Source organism: Pseudoliparis swirei, chromosome 5 (assembly GCF_029220125.1).
Source record: "Pseudoliparis swirei isolate HS2019 ecotype Mariana Trench chromosome 5, NWPU_hadal_v1, whole genome shotgun sequence".
Taxonomy (NCBI): Eukaryota; Metazoa; Chordata; class Actinopteri; order Perciformes; family Liparidae; genus Pseudoliparis; species Pseudoliparis swirei.
In genome coordinates this window covers 18,547,468-18,571,347 of record NC_079392.1, presented here as the reverse complement: position 1 = coordinate 18,571,347, position 23,880 = coordinate 18,547,468, and the positions used below count along the sequence as shown (strand labels likewise).

The 23,880-nt window shown below is 44.0% G+C and overlaps 2 protein-coding genes across 4 annotated transcripts in view; one reads left to right on the top strand and one right to left on the bottom strand.

Moving 5' to 3' along the window:
• Positions 1 to 16,821, top strand: part of rnf13 (ring finger protein 13) — a 37,615-nt gene extending 20,794 nt beyond the window's left edge. For both annotated transcript variants that reach the window (XM_056413871.1, XM_056413873.1), the window contains exons 5-10: positions 4,672 to 4,759; positions 6,499 to 6,589; positions 7,164 to 7,269; positions 7,657 to 7,750; positions 12,751 to 12,831; positions 13,290 to 16,821. In XM_056413871.1, coding sequence (XP_056269846.1) covers positions 4,672 to 4,759; positions 6,499 to 6,589; positions 7,164 to 7,269; positions 7,657 to 7,750; positions 12,751 to 12,831; positions 13,290 to 13,654 — 825 coding nt within the window. In that variant the 3' untranslated portion in view covers positions 13,655 to 16,821. The remainder of the gene's footprint in view (positions 1 to 4,671; positions 4,760 to 6,498; positions 6,590 to 7,163; positions 7,270 to 7,656; positions 7,751 to 12,750; positions 12,832 to 13,289) is intronic.
• Positions 15,536 to 22,970, bottom strand: LOC130193439 (profilin-2-like). 2 transcript variants are annotated; one of them, XM_056413874.1, is made up of 3 exons: positions 22,633 to 22,967; positions 19,836 to 20,028; positions 15,536 to 17,188 (listed from the first exon to the last, which is right to left on the bottom strand). In XM_056413874.1, exons 1-3 carry the CDS (start codon positions 22,759 to 22,761, stop codon positions 17,091 to 17,093), a joined length of 420 nt encoding a protein of 139 aa, XP_056269849.1. In that variant the 5' UTR covers positions 22,762 to 22,967; the 3' UTR covers positions 15,536 to 17,090. The 2 variants fall into 2 exon arrangements, with proteins under 2 accessions (XP_056269849.1, XP_056269850.1); XM_056413875.1 differs by lacking the exon at positions 15,536 to 17,188 and adding an exon at positions 17,235 to 17,573 and having other exon boundaries at positions 22,633 to 22,970.
• Positions 22,971 to 23,880: the final 910 nt, after the last annotated feature.

Below are 23,880 nucleotides of genomic sequence, written 5' to 3'. Positions count from 1 at the left end.
AGCTCAGCACGATTGTCTGCAGGCGAGAGGTGGTGTTGCATTCTTAATGCCCGCTTCTGTGTTTGTGTGTTCATAGCCACACACTTGCATTCTGTTGCTGCTGCTTTCTTTTTTTTTTATTCTGGAAGTTCCACGTCTTATATTCCCTTTCTTCCTCTCCTTTTTTCCTGCCTCTGTCTGTTTTTTTTCTCCCTCTCCTCAGTCTCAGGAATGCATTGCATGTCCTTATCTTTGCCCGTGCAAACACAAGGGTGAACCGGCAGCAGAGGGTGAATTCCTCTGCAGAGCCCAGGCCGACGGGCCACACACTGGCCTCTAGACGACCTTCAGCCCAAGTGGCTTTTTTACGTTTACTGTCAAATCTCCCTGAGAAAACACTCTATAATACGTGTGCCCGTCTGGTGAGAGTTAACAACAACAACCTATAAATAAAACAACTAAACAGTTAAACAACATGCTGAAATGAGTTTGACAATTAGCGGAATATAATTTGATATATTACGGTCCTGTTGCCCTCCCCTGTTATTAGTATCATCTGCACCCTTTTCTTTGATTAATTAATTCTTCATTTAGTCTATAAAATGCATCTTGTGCTGTGATCATACTGAGAGCGACACAGCAACAAGCTGCATATCATTTCCTGTAAAGCTACAAACTGACGCCCGACGCTTGTCGCTGAGTGGCAGTCATGGCGTGCTACAAATGAAAATGGAGCCGGTCGTTAACCTTTTTGTTTCCCCCCAGCCTTTAGCTAGTGCCCGGTGCTATTAACGACCACACTACACGAACGAGCGCTTAAACACGTCAACGATGACTCTGCGACCGTGTAGCTGGCCAGGCGTATGCCCGTGTTTTTGCTTTTATCGCCCGTAGTGTGAACACAGCAACAGATACCCCCCCCCCAAGCTCACTTTCTTATACAACTCATTGAAACGCACACGCATCCAGACCCAGTATTTTTTTGGGTTTGTGTCCCTTATCCAAACAGCCTCCCTCGAGACGCACACAGCAGCCATTGATACTTCCACACAATACAGCCTCACAAGAAAACACATGGGAACACAATCCTGCGGCTGCCATACACGCTGCTTCATGTATGCATGTGCATAATATTACTGTGACAGGGAACGGACAAAAGACAGTGTTGTTCTCTAGAAATATCCATGCATGCCACAACACACACACACACACTCTGTCTCTCTCTCTGTCTCTCCACCCATCACAGGTCTAAATGGATTTCCTTGCTTCGCGACAAAGTTCAACGCTGGTATAGAGGCCTGGCCGAGCCGCAGGGCTAACAGACTGCACTCACACAACCACTGGTTGCTCAAGTTGGTGTGAGGGACCTCTTTCTGTTATTTAACAGTGCAGATATTTCAGAGTGTGACCCATGTTCATCTGATTATCTTTATGTCGTACTCACATCATGGTGTGTCTCTCTCACTCTCTGGTTTTGGGTCAGGTGTTAATTTACCACAGCTGGGTCGCACGTGCTCTGAGTAATAATTAACATCAGCAATTCCTCTGTGGTTTAAATGCAGGATAATCATAGATTCTTTTTTATTTGTATTCCTCTCTGTTTAGTGGTTTTTCATCTGTCAACAATGCCTCAGGCTACCTTACTGTTTTCAGCAATAATGTGCTACATTTGACAGAAATGACAACCAAATGGCAGCTCTCTAAAGACGCCATTTCACATTGATTCATAGAAGCCCCAATCTGATGTTTCCTTTTCATGTCTTAACAGCATTCGATGTGATCTTGTTGCCTGATTACAGGCTTCTGAAACACTGCACGCCTCTTTCAGTGACGCAAAGATGTCTGGCGGCGTGTTCAACACATGACGTTGGCATTTCTAGGTGGTTTTAACAATGGGTTGGGAAGTCATTCTCTTGTGAAGAGCAGGAAGAATGTCTGCACAATGGCAGGAATCTACTCCAATCGGAGCCAATTTAGTGGCTAACATGAATCACAAAGTAAAAAATGGCAGTTCAGTCTGATTAATCCCAAATTCTCTAGCTCTAAAAATATACCAGAAATGTGAGGTTTTTATCTTTTGTGTTTCAGTGTTGTAAGTTGTAGGGCAGCGTTGTCATGTTGTGTGCATCATAGAATATGGTTTACGCTGATAGAAGTAGTGTTGCTGGTAACGCTGGATCGCTGCCTGCCTTCCTTCCCATTATCTTAGGTGTCATTTTTGGATCTGAAACAAACTGTTCCCCCCCCCCCCCCTTAATGTTAGAGGAAACATTCACTATCCAAAGTCTCTCGCTGCCTGTGTAAGCACACACAATGATTTATTCTGGGATCATATCGTCATATCCTATTTCCTCCACCACATCTGTTGTGAACAATCGCCCTCAACAATGGTGATGCGGGCCTGAGCCACAAAAACAGCGCCGGATGGAAGATGCTCATTGCATCAGTTTCCCCTGCACCCATGATGCAGCACACATGGCCCTCTGGAAAGATCTCCAGCAGAGCGCTTTTCTGAAAGCACAACCTGATGTGTTTTTAAAGGATTAGTTTTGTGAACATAGTCTACCCACTGACAGAGATATTTACTGAATACTTAACAGGGTCACCTGACCTTTCAGCCACACATACACCGAATAACTGCGTTACATTTTTTCTGGTGCAACTTGCGTCTCATTACATTTCGTGTAATCGCATTCACAATACCACTTTCTTGCTGAATTGATTTAGCAAGCGATAGTGTTGTGTAACATTCAGTCTATGTTTCTGGGCTTCTAGTTTAGACTTGTCCTAATGAATTCTGGGAATTGTAATATATACGTTGTGGCAGCGGGGTGTGTTTAGGCTTGGCTGCAGAGTGGGTGGAGCGGGGGTGTGGTTCAGGGAACGGTGTCTGATTGTCATCAGCTGGTCTGATGGGTAATCAGTCCAGCTGATGACAATCTGTGTTTGTGTATCTGCGAGGCTTTGTCTTTAAAGGAGCTGGATGGACTGAAGACGGGGGTGGAGTGCCGAGCAGAGACACTGTCTGCGGTGTGGCATAATAAAAGATATTACCAAATGTCACCCCGACTGATCATTCCGTGGTGCTTATAGGGAGAACCTACTAGTGACGGCTAGACACCTGTCACATATGTGTTGATGGATATAGAAGAAATAATTTTTTAGAGGATGACAGATGCGCACACACACACACACACACACAGTGAACAGGTTAGACTGAAAGCTGAAGCATCTGTTTTAATGCAGCAGTGAGAGGCTTATGATGTCACATCTCTTTTTAATGAGTGGACGCGGTGGCATGTCTATGCAACCGTTTAAACACAATTCTCACGCACACACACAAGCGTGCAATGTCCACATTTTTTGACAAACTGGAAGAGTGATTAAAAAGCGTCAAAACAACTGGGCTTCCAAGCAAAACTCACTTCAGAAGAAAAGTATTGGTATTTACATATTCTATTTTGAACAGGATTAATGACGTTGTATCCTTGTGTCGTGTAAGTTGTGTAAGCTGTCAGACTTTATTGTTCTGTTTACTTTCGGTTGCTCTTTGCTTTGCATGTGGATCACAGGTTTTGCCTGACATTATTCTGAGCAGATAGTCGGAGCTTGTCACGAGTGAGCAGGTCTGGCCTCAAGTGTTTTTCTCCGGGACACTTTCTGTTCTTTGTTGGGATCAACACCTGTGACCTTTATAAACTGTATGAAACCTCGGATAATAAGAAAGAGCGGCACATTAAAACAAGAAGAGGCAACAGAGATGCGAGATGTTTTCTAATTAACTGAAATGTGTGTGCTGAATTTCTTCATCGATCTTATCTTTCGATAAATGAACAACTCTTCTAACCTTTAGCCCACTCGGCCTCTCGCCTGTGGCCATGCTGCTTTCTTTGTACCCCTGTTTCCGTCCTATAATAGAACACTTCCTGTTTTGGATATTCGGTTACCGTTCAGCCAGTTTCGATGAGCAGTCGGTGTTTATCATGGAGGAGCTGTGGGGGCGTGAGACGCTTACATCTTGTCCTTTGCAAACACTTTCTGGGAAACGGGCCGTAAACATGTTGAATGCTCCTGTGAAGCCACGGTGCTCCTTTAGCTGAGAAAGCTGCAGTATTTATTGTCCTTTGGGGAATTCAGCATAAATGAGTTGATATTATAGGCAGTCAAGATCAACTGGAAGGGGTACAGCGGATGTTAGCGAATGAAGTGTGCCTTTCAGATTGGAGGACGCTAAAGCCTCGAAGCACAATAGGAGAGAGCTCTCTCTGCGCTGCCTCACCACCGAGTCTCGGTGCATCTCAACGTATCGCATCCTCAATTAAAGATACTCCTGCACATGGCTACTTTTTCATCAATTAATTAAAAAAATGTTTAGCCCATCATTGATGAAACGGAGCGTGTGTGTGTGTGTGTGTGGAGAAACGAGTGTTCCAGCAAAACGCAGTATGAACTCTAAACGAAACCAAACTCCAGGTTCTATCGAGGATCTTCCACCAATTTATTTTTTTGACATGTTGAATCTGGTTTGATGCGGCTGGAAATCAGATTTGACCACATTATTTGACAGAGCGCATGTTGTCACACATACCACCTTCAACTTGGGCTGTTTGAGTCTTCTAATTATCACCAGGTGTTTGCAGCAAAGGGGATCCGTTTGATAATCCGAGTGCAAATGTCTTTGTCTCCTCACAGGTCCTCAATGCTCAGAAAGCCGGCTACAAAGCGGCCATTGTTCACAATGTGGTCTCTGATGACTTAATCAGCATGGGATCCAATGATCGTGAGTAACCGCCACCACTTCCTTTTTCTTCTCTGTAGCACTTAAGCTTTTAGCGTGGTACATTGCTGCCTGGTTTCGTGCCTCTCTCGGGGTGTGCTTTGTTTTACTCTTCCTCCCTGAGCGTGAGGGAAAGTCGGGCAGTTTTATGGTGAGAAGTTTATTTCAAGTCTCGAGATGTACGTTGGGAAGGATGCACTGCCCCTCCCCCCCAGCGCTCCCTGTCCATGAATAGGGATGGGTTTCGGGTTTTTTCTGATACTGGTACTTTTAAAACGATACCGGTGCCTGAACCGATACTTAAAAAACGACAATTGACAATGACGACATTAAAAACCTCTTCGGCCTTATTACCTGTAAAAGCCGTTCAAATGGCGCACTGACAAAAAAAACGGAAAGCACTGTCGCGCTCGTAGCTAGCGCGAGCTACGAGCTAGCTTTAACATGTTTAGAATGGCTAATTTATTATTTGTTGGCCTACTTTTATGAATGCAAGACTTATAGCCCAACATTACAAATTTGCCTCAGAGGGCTTCACAATCTGTACACATACGACATCCCTGTCCCGGGACCTCCTATTGCATCAGGAAAAACTCCCAAGAAATAGAAGAAGAAAAAAATTACAGGGAAAAAAGGGATGAAACCTTCAGGAGAGCATCAGAGGAGGATCCCTCTCCAGGATGGACAGAAGCAATAGATGGCATGTGTACAGAAGGAGTCATTACAGAGTTACAACACATTCCATGAGTGTGCTGTCCTCCCTCAAGGCCCCTTGAGGGATATGATGGTGTCAGGGTTTTTTCCTTCAGTTAGGTATGACCTATATTCTCATCGAGGGGTTGCAGCACCGTCTTAAAGCATCCACAAGGATTCTTGTCCTGGTTGAGTGTTTCTCCAGATGAGTATACGTCATGTTATCACTGAGGGATGCCGGTGGTCGAGGGATTTCTCCTGTCACTTCGTCAGCTCACAAAAGCTGTCGGTATGCGTCAACCAAAGTTTGATGGTCAAACGGAGTGCCAGCCTAAAAGTTTGAAAAGGTTCAAATCTGTCAATATGTATGGTAAAAAAATTAAGGGAAAATTAAAAAAATGTGACAAAAGCGGAACTATTAATTGGGTTGGCAGCAGGAGAGCGTTACAAACAGACAAAGTACACATTCAAGATTGCCTTATTGTTTACATAGGTAGTTATTTTTTTCTGGATCGAGAAATCTCAACTCTACTACCACTAATGATTATTTTTTGATATCAATAAATCTGCAAATTACATTGTTTTGTCTATAATGTGTCAGACACTGCCCATCATCATCAGCATCGGCATCATCATTATCATCCATTGCTCATTTTGACTGACCAACATTTATTTATTTATTTAAAAACATGTAATTACGCACATATAAGAAGCTTGAACCAGTGAGCTTTGAGGTAATTATTGCTACGAAATGACTAAATTAATCTGTCGATCAACCAAATGATTATTGACTCATTCTTGCATCTGAAGTTCAACTGCATCTCAGTCATATTTCTTCGAAAAACTCTCGGCAAACCCCATCAGTAGGTGAAGACTGTTAAATGTAGTTAAACCTCCAGAGAAAGGAAGTACGTTTTTGGTCAAATCCTGACTCATTTGAATGTTCACCGGCCGGAGAATCATGTTTCAAGTTTGTTCAGTGGATTTAGGCGTTGTTGTAAAGTCATAGTTGACACAATAAAGGTGTTTTCTTTTGCTTTTTTTTTGAGTGGATATTATGAAGCAGATAGATATTCCCTCGGTGTTTGTGAGCGAGCACACTGCCAACTCTCTGAAAGAGGACTTCACATTTGACAAAGGGTAAGCCTAAACATAAATCTCAATATATACACACAAAACTCTTCACAGTATTACCCTGAAAGTCTGCTTCCATTTAAATTGTGTATATATATATATATATATATACAAGATATGCTTTGTGTCCAGCGCTTCCATATGGGTTGACTCTAATATTGTTGTAGAGTAATGCCTGCAGCGTGGACTGTAATATATCAGGCGGAGGATCTTGTGATGAGGCGTCACTGCTGCTGATGTGCTAATGAAATGTCTCGGCCTCTCAGAGGAGCCCAGAGAGTCACAGCATTCAGGTTTTAAACGGTGTGCGTGCGATGCCATCCAAACACTGAGGGTTATTCCCAAGACTTTGCACAGGAATGAACACCAAACATGGTTGTGTCAGTGTGGACCCAGTTTGTTGTGCAGTCTGCTGTAGAGGGAGTTGTGTGTGAAGAAGTAGACCCCCGTTAACTTATCGTGTGAAAAGTCATCGTGTTGACGGAGAACCCGACGTGTGGCGATGCAATGCCGTCATGACATGCTGCCTCAATACCGCGTCTGTTTGTCTTGTGGCCAATGGCTCTGCTTGTTTTCCTAGGGGACACGTGGTCCTCAAGCCAGACTTCAGTCTGCCCCTAGAATACTACCTGATCCCCTTCCTCATCATTGTTGGAATCTGCCTCATCCTCATCGTCGTTTTCATGGTAGGTACATTCTTGTTTTAACGCAGAGTATATTTTTCGAATGAATTTGGCAGCACCCTTTAAAGGCAGTGATTTAACGCAAGTTAATTATCAAAAACTAGACGTTTGAAAATGGCTGGTATTCTAAAGAGTACTCTCCACATTGTTAACCATTGCTTTTAAAATGTATACTCTATTACAGTAGGGAAAGTACAACATTTTGAGTTTTGAGATTGGCCCCTTGTCAGGTACCAGACTGGCTCAAAACATCACACGTTTCCTAATGTGACAGAAATCACAGTAACAGTTTTTTGGACTCGGCACTTGGATAAGAAAGGTGTGTTTGGGACTCAAACGTTACTGATGTTCAAAGCATTCTGACATCTTTCTTTCATTCGCCATTCCAAGATCACCAAGTTCGTCCAGGATCGACATCGGGCTCGGAGGAGCCGCCTGCGCAAAGATCAGCTCAAGAAACTTCCCATCCACAAGTACAAGAAAGGTATGGAGGCAATGTCGGATATCTCAAGTACCTGTGACTGTCATGCCAATCGCATGTCAAGTCATTTGCAGGATACACTCTACAGGGAATCGACATCAGTCGTAAACTCACGCTGAACTTTGACCGTGGAGTCTGTCCAGATGCTATCTCCTCCTGGGATGCTCTTTCTCACGCGATTAACCCCAGAGGAACGATGTCATCGCTGCGTCTACGATGCATCATTCCCCCCTGGAGCGCTCCACCTTGGAGCTAATCGGATTAATATGGACATGATTTTTCCACAAAGCCCTCCGCGGCAGATTAATACGCTCCTCTCAGTTGCGACTGGACACATGACTGATGGCCTGGAATGTCGTCTCGTGCCTCAAACAGGAAGGGGGCTGAGAGTTGGTTGTGTTTGTTTCTTTTATCTCCGACGTGCTGAGCAGTCTGTGCAGCTGGTTCGTCAGGACACGAAGGTGCATGAAGTAAAGACGACACCTTTGTGTGAATTGGAGCATTTGAGTTGAACCTTTTTCGAGCTCTCCCTCTGTCTCGGGGCGAGGGTCACGCCGGCCGGAGCGCTGTTCTGCAAATCCACTTGGTGCACTGGTCAGATGTTTTTTTGCAAACTGGAAAACTTCTGGCGACACCGAGGAGCTCTATAGACGACGGGCGGCGCCTGATAAGTAGCCCCCCCCCCGCCCCCCCTCGCTGCTCCTCCCCGGCCTTGGCAGAGACGCATTCACATGCAGCTGAAAGCTCAAAGCACCATGTGTTGCTCATGTCGCTGGTTTTGTCACGTCAGGCTCTGGTTGGTGCCGCTCTGACTCGGGGTTTCCACCATGCAGCGCCACAGTCGCTCCAGGGAAAGGCCTCCAGGGCGGCGTCTGCACTCCTCTCAGCTGAGTCAGAGCGGTTGACGAGACAGGAAGGGGACACCAAATCTCTACCTCATCACCTTTTTAAGCCCGCCACCCTGGAGGGAGGCCAGCTTGGCACCGAGCCGTCCTGGCTTCAGCACACGGGGGGGGGGGGGGGGCGCACTGCGACGCAGCCGCTGCCGCCCTGTCGCTTTATTGTCCCGGTGTTTACGCCAGGTCAGAGTAGGCCTGACGAAAGAAACAACTTCATTTTTAGTCAATGTATCGTCACAGAAATGAGCTGGATAGTGGTTGATGCACTCGTCACCTAAAAGGTTCGACTAAATGATCACGGTTTTATTTGCTTGGGAGTATTATTTTATATAGGGTGATGGCGTCGTCTCCCTGAGGTGTCTGCAGAGAGGGGGTCATAGGAGCTTGTCTCTGTGTAATAATTAGAATTTAGCAATCGTTGAAAGTATCTTTAATAAAAGGGCATCATGAACTTCAAAGTTTGTTTACATGTCTCTTTACGACAGCACCTGTGGAAAAGAGTCGCACAAAGCCTCGTGAGGGACGTTACAGGGCAAGGAGTTGGGTTTGAAAATGAATACATGGTGAAGTATCTCATCTCTTAGCGAGTAGCTTGAGGCGACATTAGCCCCTACAACCATAATTAGATTTTCCGACCCAGCTGTCGGTGGTCAAGTTGCATTGTGGGTAATGTAGCCGCTAAGGTTTGACAAGGAAAAAGAATGTGGTATAACAAAAGATGTTATCTGTTGTTCTGGAGTCGGCCAAGTGAAATATTACCACATCCGTATATCCGGTATCAATGACGAGCTGGAATCACAAAGCTGCCGTGACAGAATACCGACGGTCATGGGGGGGGGGGGGGCGCCCTTGGCAACAGATAACGCTGAGCTTGGACTCTGGGGGCTCTGAGCAGACGCAGCCAACGTGAACAGGAGCCCTGTGACGAGGCGAGCTGCTTCTCAAGCAACAACCCGCCGCTTGTCTGGAGCTGCAGTTCCTCGAGCGGCCACCAGATGCTAACTCCAGATATCGGGCTACAAGAATACGTCATCCCTGCAGCACTCGATGGGAAGTCTGTTTCTGCTCAGCGCTGTATTGAAGCTCGCTCGTTCCGCCTCATCGAGTCGTCTGCAGTAACAGACAATTTCACAGCACTTGTTGAACCCAGCGCCGACGCGTCACAACTTCCCATCTGAGACCAGTTAGCAGCCTCAGGGAGAGCACGTCCTGCTTCTTTTCTTACAATCTATTATTTGGAGACCGTCGGTTTGTTGCAGAGGCAGGAGAGTGTATCCATGCAATGTGGTGGGATGTCTTCTCCGAGTCTGTGAAGTCACCTCGGGGAGATTTAAACCAGCTGATCGGCCTCTCTGCTGATGAGTGTCTGCCCAGCATCGACCTCCTCTGGGAGAGAGTCCAGCGGCAACGAGGCGTCCAACAACTCTGCAAACACTTTCTTTTTTTTAAGTCATGCTCTTATTGAGTTGTGGTCCTTTTTTCAAATGGTTATTGCTACTGATGTTAAGCATGTATGAAAGTTATACTATTTACTTGAGACTGAGGTGGTGATGGTCGCCATTTGGATAATGTCAGACATCCATGTCTAGAAACGTGGGTTGGCTGAAATGAAAAGTCGCGAACACAAAGGGAGTCTACGGATGGTGCTCAACGCCTTCATGAAAACTCCGGTACCTGGGTAATTCACGCACAATATCAGTAGCATAAAAACTGTCTTAATGGCCAAGATGATGTCATACCAGCTGCCACAGCTGTCGGTGTGCGGCGGCGCTCTGCCATTCACTTGACCTACGCTCTGGTTCTGTTGCACGGCCTTGCGTCATCCCCACTTAGAGGCTGAGGCCTGACGCTCGATAGCGATTTATGGCCTTCTGGGAGGTGAGTTTTGCCAAAAAACGGCGTCAGGCAGACGTTAAAGCCAGAAGTTGTGAACACACACACACGCATATATACAGGGAACTTCAAACTGGCTGATAGAGGAGGATTGTTTGAAACCCTTCATTAGACTGAGAGGCTGGACTCTCCCTCTGACCCCTGAACTCCAGTCTGATCCCTCGATGAGTCACATCACCCCTCCTCCCCTCCACGGCTCTCCCCTTCCAAACCAGAGGCGAGGAGCTGAGCACACACACACACACACACACTGAACGGAGAGAACAGAGCAGCTGCAGTGTCTCGGTGTGTGTGAGGCATGTTGATGTCAGTACAGAGGAGCTCTCTCTGTCTCCTCGTTTTCTGGCCTCAGTGCCAGTTGAACTGTGCCGAAGCCTTTCTTCTTCCTCTTCTTCCTCTTCGTACTTAGTTATTCTGTCATCGTCCCGCTCACTTTCGCTCTCCTCTGCACATTCACTGTTCATCCGAAGCTCAGGAGGACAAGTGTGGCTCCTCTGAGACCCAGGAATGCTGGCCGGCTGGCAGATTAATGAAAACCAGTGAGGAGACGAGCTGCAGTGGCTCGTGAGTCCTTTTGAAGGTCTGCTACTGGCCCCAAACAAACATGTGAGGGATTCCCAGCATCGGAATCGTGTTCACATTGACAAACACCATCTAGATTTTTTTGCAATTGGCCTTCAAAAAATATATATTTTACCACCCATTTTCAAAGCTGACTCGAAATAAAATATAAAACCCACAATATATTTTATTTAGTTGTTTCTTCACATATTTCTTGCTGTTGCTGAGCATATTTAATATTTGCTTTATTCTCTCTAAAAACTCTGGTAATAATAATAATTGGGACTCATTTCATGTAGTAGCAGTTCTTCAATTTTCTTTCACTGATCTTGACATGCGTTCTCCCGGTGAGACTCATGAGAGTGACTCTCCGCTCTGAGGAGTGGGACACGCCCACAGCTCTTTGATCAGCGGGACTGGTGGGATTAGTTCAGTGAGGAGAGATGAGCAGACCAGACTGTGAAATACGTTCTTCTGCAAAGTCCTGGGCGCATGAGCCCAGACGATGTTGTTCTTACCAGAGGGATTGGTGGCCGGAACGACAACGCTAGAATTGTCCTTTTAATGTGTTTGAGTTCAGAAAGCCGCTGAAGCTTTCCTCTCTGCTTCACTCAGGGAATGCTGAACTGTTGCACTAACGGAGCTGTTCTGAGTGTATGTGGGATCCATGCTGGCACTGGCCTGGGGGAGAGGGCGAAAGAGAGAAAACGAGAAAAAGATGGAGGCTTGCTGAGAAATAGGTCCCAGAAATCAAAAGGGCAAGCGTTGGGGTAATTCAAAGATTGGGGTGACGTTGGGGAGAGGAAACGACGGAGCTTAAGTGTGAAGAGGGAGCAGAGTTGAAAACACGAGTTGGAGTTGCTGACGCTCAGAGAGGAGAGGGTGGGGGAGGGGGAGGGGGATCTGGTCGATATGACTCCATCCTTATACGGTCACATGCGGCCCTGGCACGAACACAGAGCCAAGTCGGGGGAAACATGCTCATTTAGAGCTTACATAAACACGCCGGCCCTCAGCCCGCCTCCCTCCTTCCAGCCCGGGCAGCGAAGAGGAAGGGAAGGAAAATGAGAAGAACGCTGAGGAATTTCAAAAGGGAGTGTGTTGATAAATTCCTGAGCTTTTTTTTTTTTTTTTTACTGCTCTCAAAGACTTTGCACATCCTGTAACGTCCAGAGAGGCAGTGCTGGCATTTTTTTGCAGTATCGGGACATCTTTTGGAAAAGTGACACCATTTCCAGAATTTAAGGAAATTAGACTGGAGAAGCAGCTGAGTTCACTCATTGCCTCACGACCTGAACGGCAACGACCATCAGGAAAACGCCACACTCGCACCTAATTTGCCAAACTAACTCTCCTTTTATGCATTATTATTTCATAGCTGCATTGTTCTAGTGGATTAACGCCCCCGTGCAGTGGCCACAAATTACAATAAACAGCTCCGATGTTGGAATAAACATTACTTCTGTCCTATGAATTGATGAAAATACCGATAGAATACTCGCCACTCTCCTCAGTCGCCGGCCAGCCGTGGTTATGCATTCATAGCTGGGATGCGCCGGCCACGTCAGGGCTGTACAGGTATCGGACAATAATGGCCACTAAGACATGAGTATTATGGATGTTCGGTTAAAAGCAGTCTTTTCGCCACAGGAGACGACTATGATGTCTGCGCCATCTGCCTGGACGAATATGAAGAAGGTGACAAACTCCGGGTCCTGCCTTGTTCTCATGGTGAGTCTCAACTCTCATAAAATGCAAACTCCTTATAAAATAAAGTGCTTCCCCCTCGCGAGTCCTCATTCTCTCATTATGATCGCCCGTAAAGTAGATGGCAAAACATTGTAATGTGATTATACTCTATATATCTTTATGTGTTTGGGATTCACTCAAAGTAAACGACAGTGCTTATGTTTTATCATAATAAAGGAGCAGTGTGGCTCTAATGTTGTTTTAAATTGTTCTTGACAACATCTGTGTTGAGAAATGAGCAACGCTGGGCTTTGAAAACGCCGGCAATATTTGTTAGTGGGATCATTTCATCAGTTTTTTTTCTTTTCATTGGCAATAAGAAGACGATATAGATGAAGGAACTTCTCAGGACAAGGGAGCGGCCTCTTCAAGCTTAAACGGGTTGTTGAATCTCTTGTTCTGGACATGAATAACCTTTTCTGCCGATCCGCTGTCCGCAGCCTACCACAGTAAGTGTGTGGACCCCTGGCTCACCAAAACCAAGAAGACGTGTCCGGTGTGCAAGCAGAAAGTGGTGCCCTCGCACGGCGACTCCGACTCCGACTCGGAGGAGGGGGAGAGCGGCCCCGACGAGAACGAGGAGGTGTCGGAGAGCACCCCCCTCCTGCGCTCTCTGGCATCCACCAGCGCCCACTCCTTCGGCACCATGTCGGGAGCGTCGCGCTCGGAGCCGGACCAGGAGTCCTCCGACGACGAGGACGACGAGCTGGACAGCAGCGAGGACGAGGTTACCGTGGAGTCCGTGGTGGTGCAGATGCAGCAGCCGTGCTCGGAAGGCCTGGAGCACGACCTCCCCCGAGCCTGAGCGCCCTGGTCACTGAAGCACTCCTAAACCGCTCAGCTGCAGACACTTTCGTTGAGGGAAACGGTTTCATCTTTCCTGTCACTGCTTACAAGACATTGTAATGTCTCCGCCCTAGAAGTTCAATTACAGATCTTGATTTTTTAAAACATTTTTTTTACATGATTACGGAAAAACGGGCCGATTTCCAACCGTGACAGGAAGTCGGTGGGCGGGCTTATCGTAGCTTGGCAGATTTGACAGACCTGGCGACACTGATGTACAGTAGACTTTTATACTGTACTTAATGTAGTCGTATAAAAGAGGATGCACAAATGAGTGGGAAAAGTCCCAGACACGCAAAGCGCGCGCTTATTTAGTGTATATAAAAACTATGAATCACTATAGGTTACAACTTTGATTATCTTTGATTCAATCGGAGCGACTGAAGCCCGTTGGAGAACGCGTTGGAAGCAGGACGTGCGCTCCGTGTGCGACGCCACATTGTTTCAAACGTGGGGCGACACGCGAGGGGAAAGTGTCCTCGCTGCCTGTGGTGAACTTCTTCCGGCTGCTCCAGACATCGATCTCTCCATTTAACAAGCAGTTATTGTCGATAGGCCTTGTAATGCACATCTAACTGACCATATCTCATTTTAATAAAGTTTATAGTAAATATGCTTTTGTCATAACGTAGCTTGATTGTTTTTGTTCATGAACAAATTGCCTTTCAGTTGATGTCTTCAGTGTTTTTCTGCTTGTGTATATCTGTTCAATACAAATGTACTTCAATAAAAGGAAAATGACACTTGACAAGGAAACTTTATGGTCAAGAAGTATAATTTACTGCTTTCATGACAAATGTAATGTAGCCAACATTCATCCCATCCAGTTCCCAGTGTTTGCTTCAGGCGCCAGTTGTCTGTAGTTTACATACCTGCAAACTCATGAGGGGTGAAAAAGGTGACAACGGGGGTGCAGGTGACTGTCTCCACACCACATCCACATTGTTTGATGACACCTCAAAGCTTTTATAACTAGTCTTGATTGTTCTGACCGCAAATCTAAATAAACATTTTAAGAAAAAAAGTCCTCTGAATAATTCAGTGATTGGACCGTAATAACTTTACATTATCATTATATATAATATGGTTAGTCATTCATGAACCAACTTCCTTTTTTTTCTTCTTTTCTTGTGCTCTGCTGAGCTTTGAGCCTGTTCCATGATTGTTCCATGATTCTGTTCCCGTTCCATGACTGTTCGAGGAGCCTGTTCCTTCGACGTGTCCCATCAAAGATGTTTTATTGCGAAGACCACATCACATGTTCTCCGTGTCTCACTCCAATCTCATAAACGACGCCCATCTAATTTAACCCCCCCCCTACCCAAAACAAAAACTCCGGATCTACACTATTCACGTGGATGACCTATTGATTTCAAAACGGCGAATTTCGCCAAAAGGTGAAAAGATTGCAGGTATGAGTTTGACATGTAGGTCAAAGTTCAGTAAGAAGCCAAGCCGATACAATCAGCCGGTTTTAAGACCGCATGGCTCATTAGCAATTGGAGATTATGGGACATCTACACTCGACAGATGTCGCCACATCCTAAGTGCAAATTCAAGGTCATTTGGGAGACATCCTGGAGTGTTTGATCATGGATTTGTATTGTTCAAATTTACTTCTTATCCATGCTCGATTTAAAGTTGAGTTTCGAACCTCCATCTGAGGATAACTAATGTTTCAGGTTCGCTATAAAGTCATCAAGTTGAGATGTTAACTCTGGTCAAGAACACATTTAACACCCAGACAACTAAACAGACGCCCCTCGAGTGAAGTAGAATTACCAAATGGCTGATTAGACCCAACAAAACCCATTCAGTATGAAAAGACGGCAAACATTCATCTGGTTGGAATAAATTTATTTGATCCGTCTGTAAACAAGGTGATAAATCAATTATGGCATTTCTTGGTTTTATGCATATGAAATCAAATGCATTAAATAGAAGAAACAAGTGGTGAAGAAAAAGGAAATGAACAAATCAGCAAACAGAAAAACTTGTTACGAGTACATATCCCACAAGGCCGAAACAGTGGAGCTGAAGCTAAAAATAAAAGCCGATGAATGACTGGACAGTGGGTAAAATCCATCTTACAACAGCAACAGATCTCAATTATGGCACAGGATACACAACCAATCCCATTGAGTCAGCTCTACTTTGGAAAGATATCTTTTTGTCAGTTGGATGTTAGTTAGCCGTACTGACCGCTGACAGACCGTGTGATACTCCATAACTCAGCTGACCAGAGTAAAAGGCAATTTATTCCAGTTTTGTAGTTGTCAACAAACATGGGGTTTGTACAAATGCAGTTTGTTCTCTAAAGACAAAACGAGATTTTTTTCATCATATACTCCGACTCCCACCTCCCCTGTAGCTTCATATTTTTAACCATGATGAGTTCTCATGTTTCCTTCATCAGGAAAAGGTTAGCAGTCATCCGTCACATGATTTAGAGCAATCGTATACACACCCAAGCTTAGACTACACTTGGTCCTATAAAAAAGAAAAAGAACATTCTAACTGGACACTCGATGGTTATATGCTGGGAAATATAAGACAAAAAAATGGCAGCCTTTCAAAAAAAGAATATATATATATTACAGGAGCTGGCAAACAAAACTGTATCCAGTGCCTGAGCCATGGCTGCTGTGGAATGTCCATGGGGTTCCCGTGTCGTTGGGGAGGCGGCAACCAGCATCTAGACAACACCAATGCTCATGATCAGTCAACTGAGCCCCCCCCCCCCCAGACATATTCTGGACAGGGCAGTTAATCTGAAAGGAGGAGTTGGGTTGGTTGATGTGAAGTAGTTGATGAGTCTTCTGCCAGGTTTGTAGTGATGCCTACTTTGAGCAAACAGGATGAGGAAACAGGAAATGGGGCAGAACTAAACATTTGTTGGCAAGGAGTGTGATGATGAAGAGGAGGAGGGGGGGGGCAGTGGTGGGTGAAAGGGGAACAGCAGTGGACCGACATACGCGGTCTCCCCTTCCACACATGAAGGAAATTTAAACAGGAAGACATGACGAGCATGGTTACCGCTCTAGCGCTTAAGTCATCGGCTTCTCGGGGAGGGAGTGTGTACGATCGGGATTGGGAGAGATCAAGTACCGGGCACCGTGACAGAAATGCCTACTTCAAATTGACAGTAAAGCTTTTATTGACCATTTTGCCAGATTTATTTTAGCTGGAAAATGTCCTCTTAGCAACATGCTTATTTGCTATGGATCAACTTGTAGTGCTTCAGAGTACAGGAAGAGTGTAACAAAATATGGGATAACAAATGGGGAGGCGAGAAGGCAGAAAAATAAAGGAGAGAAACTACCAACTAGCACTGAAGTAGAGTGAAATGTGACAGGGTGGTCGGGTGAGCCGTTAGGTGGCTGGTACCGGCTGCTTTAGTATCCGGACCTCCTGAGGTAGTCAGCCATAACAAATGCTTTCTTGTTGAGCTGCCCTCCGTGGACACCTTCCTTCCCCATGACAAAAACCATTGCTGGAGTACACAAACAAAAACAAAATAAATGAACAGACATGGTGAGCGCAGGACTGGAAAAGAATATACTTTTTTTTTATTGCCACCCTGCTAAATGTGGGGCTACATAGTTGAGAACAGCACCTGAACCTTGCGCCTTGTCAGAAATGCTGATTGAGTGGAAACATGGACTCGACAGCAATTTGTTTAGTTTTTTGTCGTTTTTAAAGTTTTGTTTGTTTTTATGTTATTTTTCTTTTTGTTTCTTTCTCCCTCAACTACACCACAATAGCTACGTCAAATCTAAACTAAAACCCTGAATCCCTCAAGTATTTTGCCATCGAGTATGCCTTCTTATTCAATCCGCCTCCATGGACCCCTTCTTTGCCCATTACCAAGACCATGACTGAAAGAAAAGAGACAGAGGGGACATTTAGAGAAGGTGTGGAGATCACACAAGTGAAAAGAGCCAAAAGCAGCAGGAGGACAGACGGCTAGAGAGCAGGACGACACAGAAACCACAGCAGCGCTTTAGTCTGAAGCCCATTGAGCCCAAACATTCATTTTCATATCAGTGAAACAAGACATGACAATTGGGAAGACAGGGCGAGGACAGCGGGCGCAGACGCGTAGAGGAAGCATGCAAAGCGCTGCGTCAGACTACAACCTGATGACGAGGAATCAAGCAGAGCTATAGTCCGGGTTTCATGTTGGCATCTACCAACTTCCACCAAGAGCGAAAGCAATGTTGGATATGCCATCAACTATCGATTAAAATCAAGCTAATTTTCCACATCTCAGGGGCCATCGTCTCTGACTGGAGCCAAACTACTGATTTAGTTGTGCTAAAACCACAAACATTAAGTCATTTGTAGATGAGCAAGATTGCCACCCATTATTTGTAAATGCATCAACCTGACGTGCTGATTTTGACAGAAAAGCAATCGCATTGAATGCACTATTGCATGAATGTATTCTTGCCTTAAGTAAATATAAAATGGACACTGGAGCTGGAGAACATATTGATTTAAAGTAATTACTCTGAAAAATGTGTTTCTCAAATTCTGTTCCACCATTTGACCGAATCCAGATTACTTTATAACCAATCCATTCGTTTGGACCGATATCTATGACGGCAAGTCTCAGACAAATCTCACAACTGTTGGGAGGTACATTTAAGTTTACTCATCCAAATCTTGAGCATTTTAGACAGACAAGCAATCAACTATCGTTTAGGTGCGTCACTAACTTGAGTAGCTTGGTGTTCTTCTCCCCGCCTGCATCTATTAGTTTATTGGACTCCAAATTAGAAGACTATTATTAGTTTCATTTGTAATAAATACACACAACGCAGCACACATGCAGAGACTGCAGAATGCTTGTGGAACCTCTCCTCAATACATGGAAGAGCTGTGAAGAAGTCTTTTACCAGGAATAGAGTGGAAGCATGAGCAGATTCATACTTGATGGTAGAGAGTGTTAACCAGGAAATAGGACGATGCATGCAGTTAAGATTTGGAGATCCTGGCCCAGCGAGTGGCGAATTGGAGCCAGCTTAGTCTCACCTTTAAGTTTTAGTAGTGTGTGTGTGTGTGTGTGTGTGGGGGGGACAGGGCATTGGGGCCCATACAGGCAATATGAGCACTTGGCACAACTCAGGCAAGCCCCTATAAAAGAGACTTTACGTCTGCATCACAGAAGTTGGTAAGAATTTAAGTATTGCTCGTAGACGCTAAAGCGTGGTTGCCACTAAAATGTTCATTTTGACAGCTAAGAGCATTGCAAGCCATCCTTTTTTTAAAATAAATGTAGGCTTTTGCAGTTTAAATGTTGCATTGTTGAGGCAACAGACTAAAAAAATTAATATATGCATAATTTGTCAATTTAAATAAATTCTAATTTCCTTTAAGCACTTAATTCAAAATGAATCAGGTGAGATCTCAGTGAGTCATGAAGTCTGATAAGTATTTCAGTTTTGCCGAGTTCAGATCACGTGGCAGCTTCACTGCTCGTTGACATCTAGCTTATCAGTTACAGCCAACAAATACATTTTCAATTTGCCAGAGAAAAATTTATGTTTACAGCTGAGCCGTACCCAAATATGAACTTTGCATCTACTTTAACAATGAAACCTTTTCCAGAAAGTGTCTTAATGAATGGTAGTTCAGTGAAAATCTAGACTAATAGAATTTAGTCAATTAATAACTGTCAGGCGCACGGAAACATTAAATCTCTAGAAAACGTACATACTGAAGAGGGGAACATGTGAGAAACAACTTATCAATGATTTCTTATTATTCCTTATGCCAACAAAATATATATCATTCAAATTATAAACTGCAATAGAGCTATAATTGGTGATACCATTGGCATGGAAGACAGTCTTCTACCAAGACCCTTTTGATATGAATGTCCCTTACCGCTAAAACTTACATTTAGCTGAGATGCAGTTGCTCATACTAAAATGACATCCACAGGCACCACAGGCAACAGAGTAATTCACATACATTCACCACTGTAGTAATATATTGAGGAAGGGCGTATTCAATATATAGTGCACATGCAGACAACATAAGTTTATAAATGTAGCTAAACTAGCAGCACTGTCAAAGCAGGTTACGCAGATTCTGTAGCACTACAAAATTGTAACACTGAACGTGGTGCTCACCTTTGGTGGCTTTGCCTAGAGAAATGTTGTATGTGGGCTCTCCTCCTGAACTCTTCGTCCGGATGTCCATTGTCCAGTCGTTCTCAGTATGGAGGCTGTCTCTGATTACGGAGCACTTTTTATTGCCCAAGTTAATCCCACAGGTGAAGAATCCCATGCGGTCTTTTCCTATTAACACGTCAATTTCTCCAGGCTAGGGGGGAGAAACAAGAAGTCAGTTCAACTCTTTGAAATCCAAAAAGTTACTTGCAGAAATAAAATCAATGTGTGCGATGTCGGTTTTTTTCTTCTTCTTTAATGCAGATTTTATTTTATTGAATTTGTGGATTCTTTTTCATTATAATCAGACAAAGTGTGGGCACTGAAGCCATTGGAGACAGATTAAGAGCTATCCAAATAAACAGTGAATTATGCTTCCTCTTCCATTAGCTCCTCATTCTCCTCTACATTGCCTAGCAGTGCTGGATTTCGACACAACCGAGTTACGGCATAATTTCTGTAAAGAAAAATATTAAAATGTTTGCGTTTAAAACCATTACACCAACAAAAAATATCACATGGAGCCCTCCAGTGTGGCTTTAAGACGTAACATAAGGTTTAATAAATAATTCAGTTTTGAAAACTTCTACATGTTAGATTCAAATTCAGAAAATGAGCATTGCGAGGCCTGAATGACCTTGGATATCCTTTCCACAAAAGTCTACAAATATATTTTAGGGAATAATATGCTTCCCTTGATTTTAAATTGTAGGCATCTGAAGATTTCCTATATCCCTGCAGAATAAACATGAAACACAATGCAACCTTTCACACCTGGATACAATGTTGGTAATCGAGGAATTAAAGCATGTCCTAATGCTGTACCCCTTTCAAGTGCAGAAGCTAAATGTGAAATGTATACATTGAAGCCAGAACATCACATAAGCCTAAACTAGCACCAGAAATGAAAATCTAAATGAATAATCATCAATTAAGATGTACAAAACATTCACGCAAAAAAAAACAACATTATATCTAAAAGTCAATTTTCCAAGAAAGGGGGTGTTACGACAGCCAACCAATTTACCCAGATACATAATTGTGCAATAATAATACATAATTAAATATTAACAGCATGTCAAACTGAATATAAAAAGCTACATTTGGTCACAATAATTTGTTAACAATAGTATAGGTGGTACTAAGTACTGATGATCCATTTAAACAAACAGTTAACTCCAATTTACTATAGTTAGCATGTCCTGAAATCTCAAGATGCCCATTACAGCCGCAAACATAAAACTGAAAAAATTATTAATATTCCACTTTGAGACTATTACTGCTTACTTGTGAAAACAATCATATTTGACCGCATTGTCGTTTTAAATGAGTTTTTTTCACCGGCTATACTCTTTGAACCAGTTTGCAGAAAAGGCGTCGCCCCTTAACTCCAGAAGTGCAGAGTCATGGCACACAGGAAATCCTTCAGGAAAACACAAGAACCTCAAAAGGATTTCTGCTAACGTTAGCATAGCGGCTAGCGACATGCAAGGGCCGGCCGGTCAATCGCATTTCCGTTCAATGATCTGGTCCAGAAAACTGAACAGTTTCACCTACTCGTGTCTAACTTTGCTTTACCCGATTGTGTTTAGCAAAGGTCCCGAGACTGGACCAAAAGGGGAAAAGGCTAACAGCAAGCTAGTAAACACTCTTGCCTTCGAGTTAACTTTTTTCACATAGACATGGTAAAACGATGATGTCATTCATTTTTTTTAGATTTTCAAAAAAAAATAAGACTAGTGTTTCGGCAGCTCGCGCAGACACTCAAAGGAGCAGCGGCACAACTTCACAGGTCACGTGTGTGTAGCATGCGTTGTCTTAGTCAACATGCCTGTTAAAATGAACAAATGTTATTCACCTTCACACATTATTGACTCATCACTTATTTAATAGAACATATTGGAGGCTGAGGGAAAGCGACCGTTGCACTGAGGGGAAGGGGTTATTTTCACATTACGTTAAATGCTGCAGTCGAATCGGTTATATGTGCAGCAAATTAAAGCCATAGAAATCCGCCCGGGACCAAACGATACCGGGTCCATTTCAATGAACAAAATGAATAATGACATCCGCCATCTTGGAAAATAAGGGGCGGCAGCGGCGTTGGGATTCACAGAAGCCGAATGGGTGAAACCCAGAGAGCGCATGTGAGCGCGGCTAACTTTGCGCTAGTAGCGTTAGCCGGTAATGATTCTCCAACGGGAATGACCGGCCTGATTTTAAGCTAATCGTGAGCTGGTCAGCAACGCCATTGGTAGACGGTGTTGCGCGCTTAATACATACATCACTATGCAACACAAAAGGACATAAGACAAATGTAAATGTATAACGTGCCGGAAAATTGATAGAAAAACAGGTTCTTTGTCCCACTCGCTCATGTTATTGGACCGGCATCAGTCTAACACGGCTAGTCTAAGCTAACTGTAGCTAGAGTGTTAGCCCCATTAGCTCGAGTACGCGGCACTGGCTAAGGTTGTTTCCGAGTGATTTCGAAAAACAAAATAATGTTAACATTGAGACCACAGAGTGTGGTTTAATTAAGGGGTAAAACGACTAAGTTAGCGGGTGGTGGTTTGAACAGCAAGGGTTCATACGTGCCAATGCAGCTTGATGTGACCAACGGGTACCATGTGTACCACACACCGCCCGTCTTATCCCCATTTAACGAGGCCTTGCTATGCAGAGAAACGCACCAGCTTCGAAATTTTACTTTTTCCTCTCGTGTCACCATTAAAACGGACACACAGAGCATACTAACCGTCATGTTGGCAAAGGTGCCTCCGGCAAACGATGCCCAGACGTATTTGGCGTCCATGTACCCAACAATGGCCGCGTCCTGGCAGTTGCCATCAGCCATCAGGCTGTCCACGTATGATTGCCAGGACATGTTTGTGAGATTAGTTCAAAGATGGAAAATACGGAGGGTCGAGTAGGTCACAGGCGTCTCTTGAGCGACGAAGAAGCAGTGATGAAGCTGTATTAATCAGTGGTTTAACGAGCCTCCAGCAAGCAGAATCCCCCGACTCCGTCACGTCTCCGCTTTCTTCTGGTCTAGGAAACGAAGAAAAGCCGCTGCATTTGGAGAGGCGCTTGGGTGTAGTCCTCACTAAATCACTCCGCTTGGGTTGTTGTTCGCCCTACTGCCTCATTGCATAATATACTGCGCGGCGGATGAATATATCGTGGCACAAAAAAAAGCTAGACAGACTATTTTTTCGCCAATACGTGAAATATGTGTTACAGCTTGCCATTGCTATTATTGTTCTATGAATCGTGAACCAGTCAAGATACACAAGTACACAGATTACAATCCGCACATTCAAATGGTGTCATAGTTTTAGGCTGATGTAAATCTCAGAGATTTACAAGTTACATGGATTTTAAGACCCATACATTTTTACTGATGGTCACTGAAGCCACTGGTCCTTTAAACACATGTTTCATGTCACAGTTTGGTTTCATCCTACTCTTGATTTAAGATTCATGTAATAGCTACACAACTTTAATTAGCAAGGCATATTTGTACATGGACACAGTCATCAGTTCTGCAGTCATTGTGGTCACTTGTCATGCACTGAAAGACAGGAAAACACTCTCAAAAGGCCGTTAGTTCATCACAGAGTAAAACATTGAGTCTTAAACTCATTATGCTGATGAGCAATTTTGGATCTCCAATAAACATGGCTTAAATAGGAGATATCAAGCTGTAACTCGCTTACAGGATTAAGATTGTATATTCCTGAAAGAAGAAGAAGAAATATAATCATACATATGATTATATTGTTCTTTTCAAAAATACTCAAAGACACTTTACAAACATTTAAATCATCATAAAAGAGCTATAAAGACATAGAGCACACAATCACACATTAAAAGCACTTCTAAAGAGGTGGGTCTTGATTTGAGATTTGAATAAAGATAGTTCTTATGTGGGAGACTCTCTGAGGCTGCCATCTTTAGCACTGTGTTAGAGAGAGAAGCTGTATTTCCATATGTGTGTACGTTT

Excerpts from the sequence above, each read along its gene's own strand:
- LOC130193439 (XM_056413875.1), bottom strand. The coding sequence starts at position 22,761 with ATGTCCTGGCAATCATACGTGGACAGCCTGATGGCTGATGGCAACTGC. Across the intron at positions 20,029-22,632 it reads GCACCTTTGCCAACATGACG|CCTGGAGAAATTGACGTGTT; the intron begins GTTAGTATGCTC and ends TCTCCCCCCTAG. Across the intron at positions 17,574-19,835 it reads TCTAGGCAAAGCCACCAAAG|TCATGGTCTTGGTAATGGGC; the intron begins GTGAGCACCACG and ends CTTTTCTTTCAG.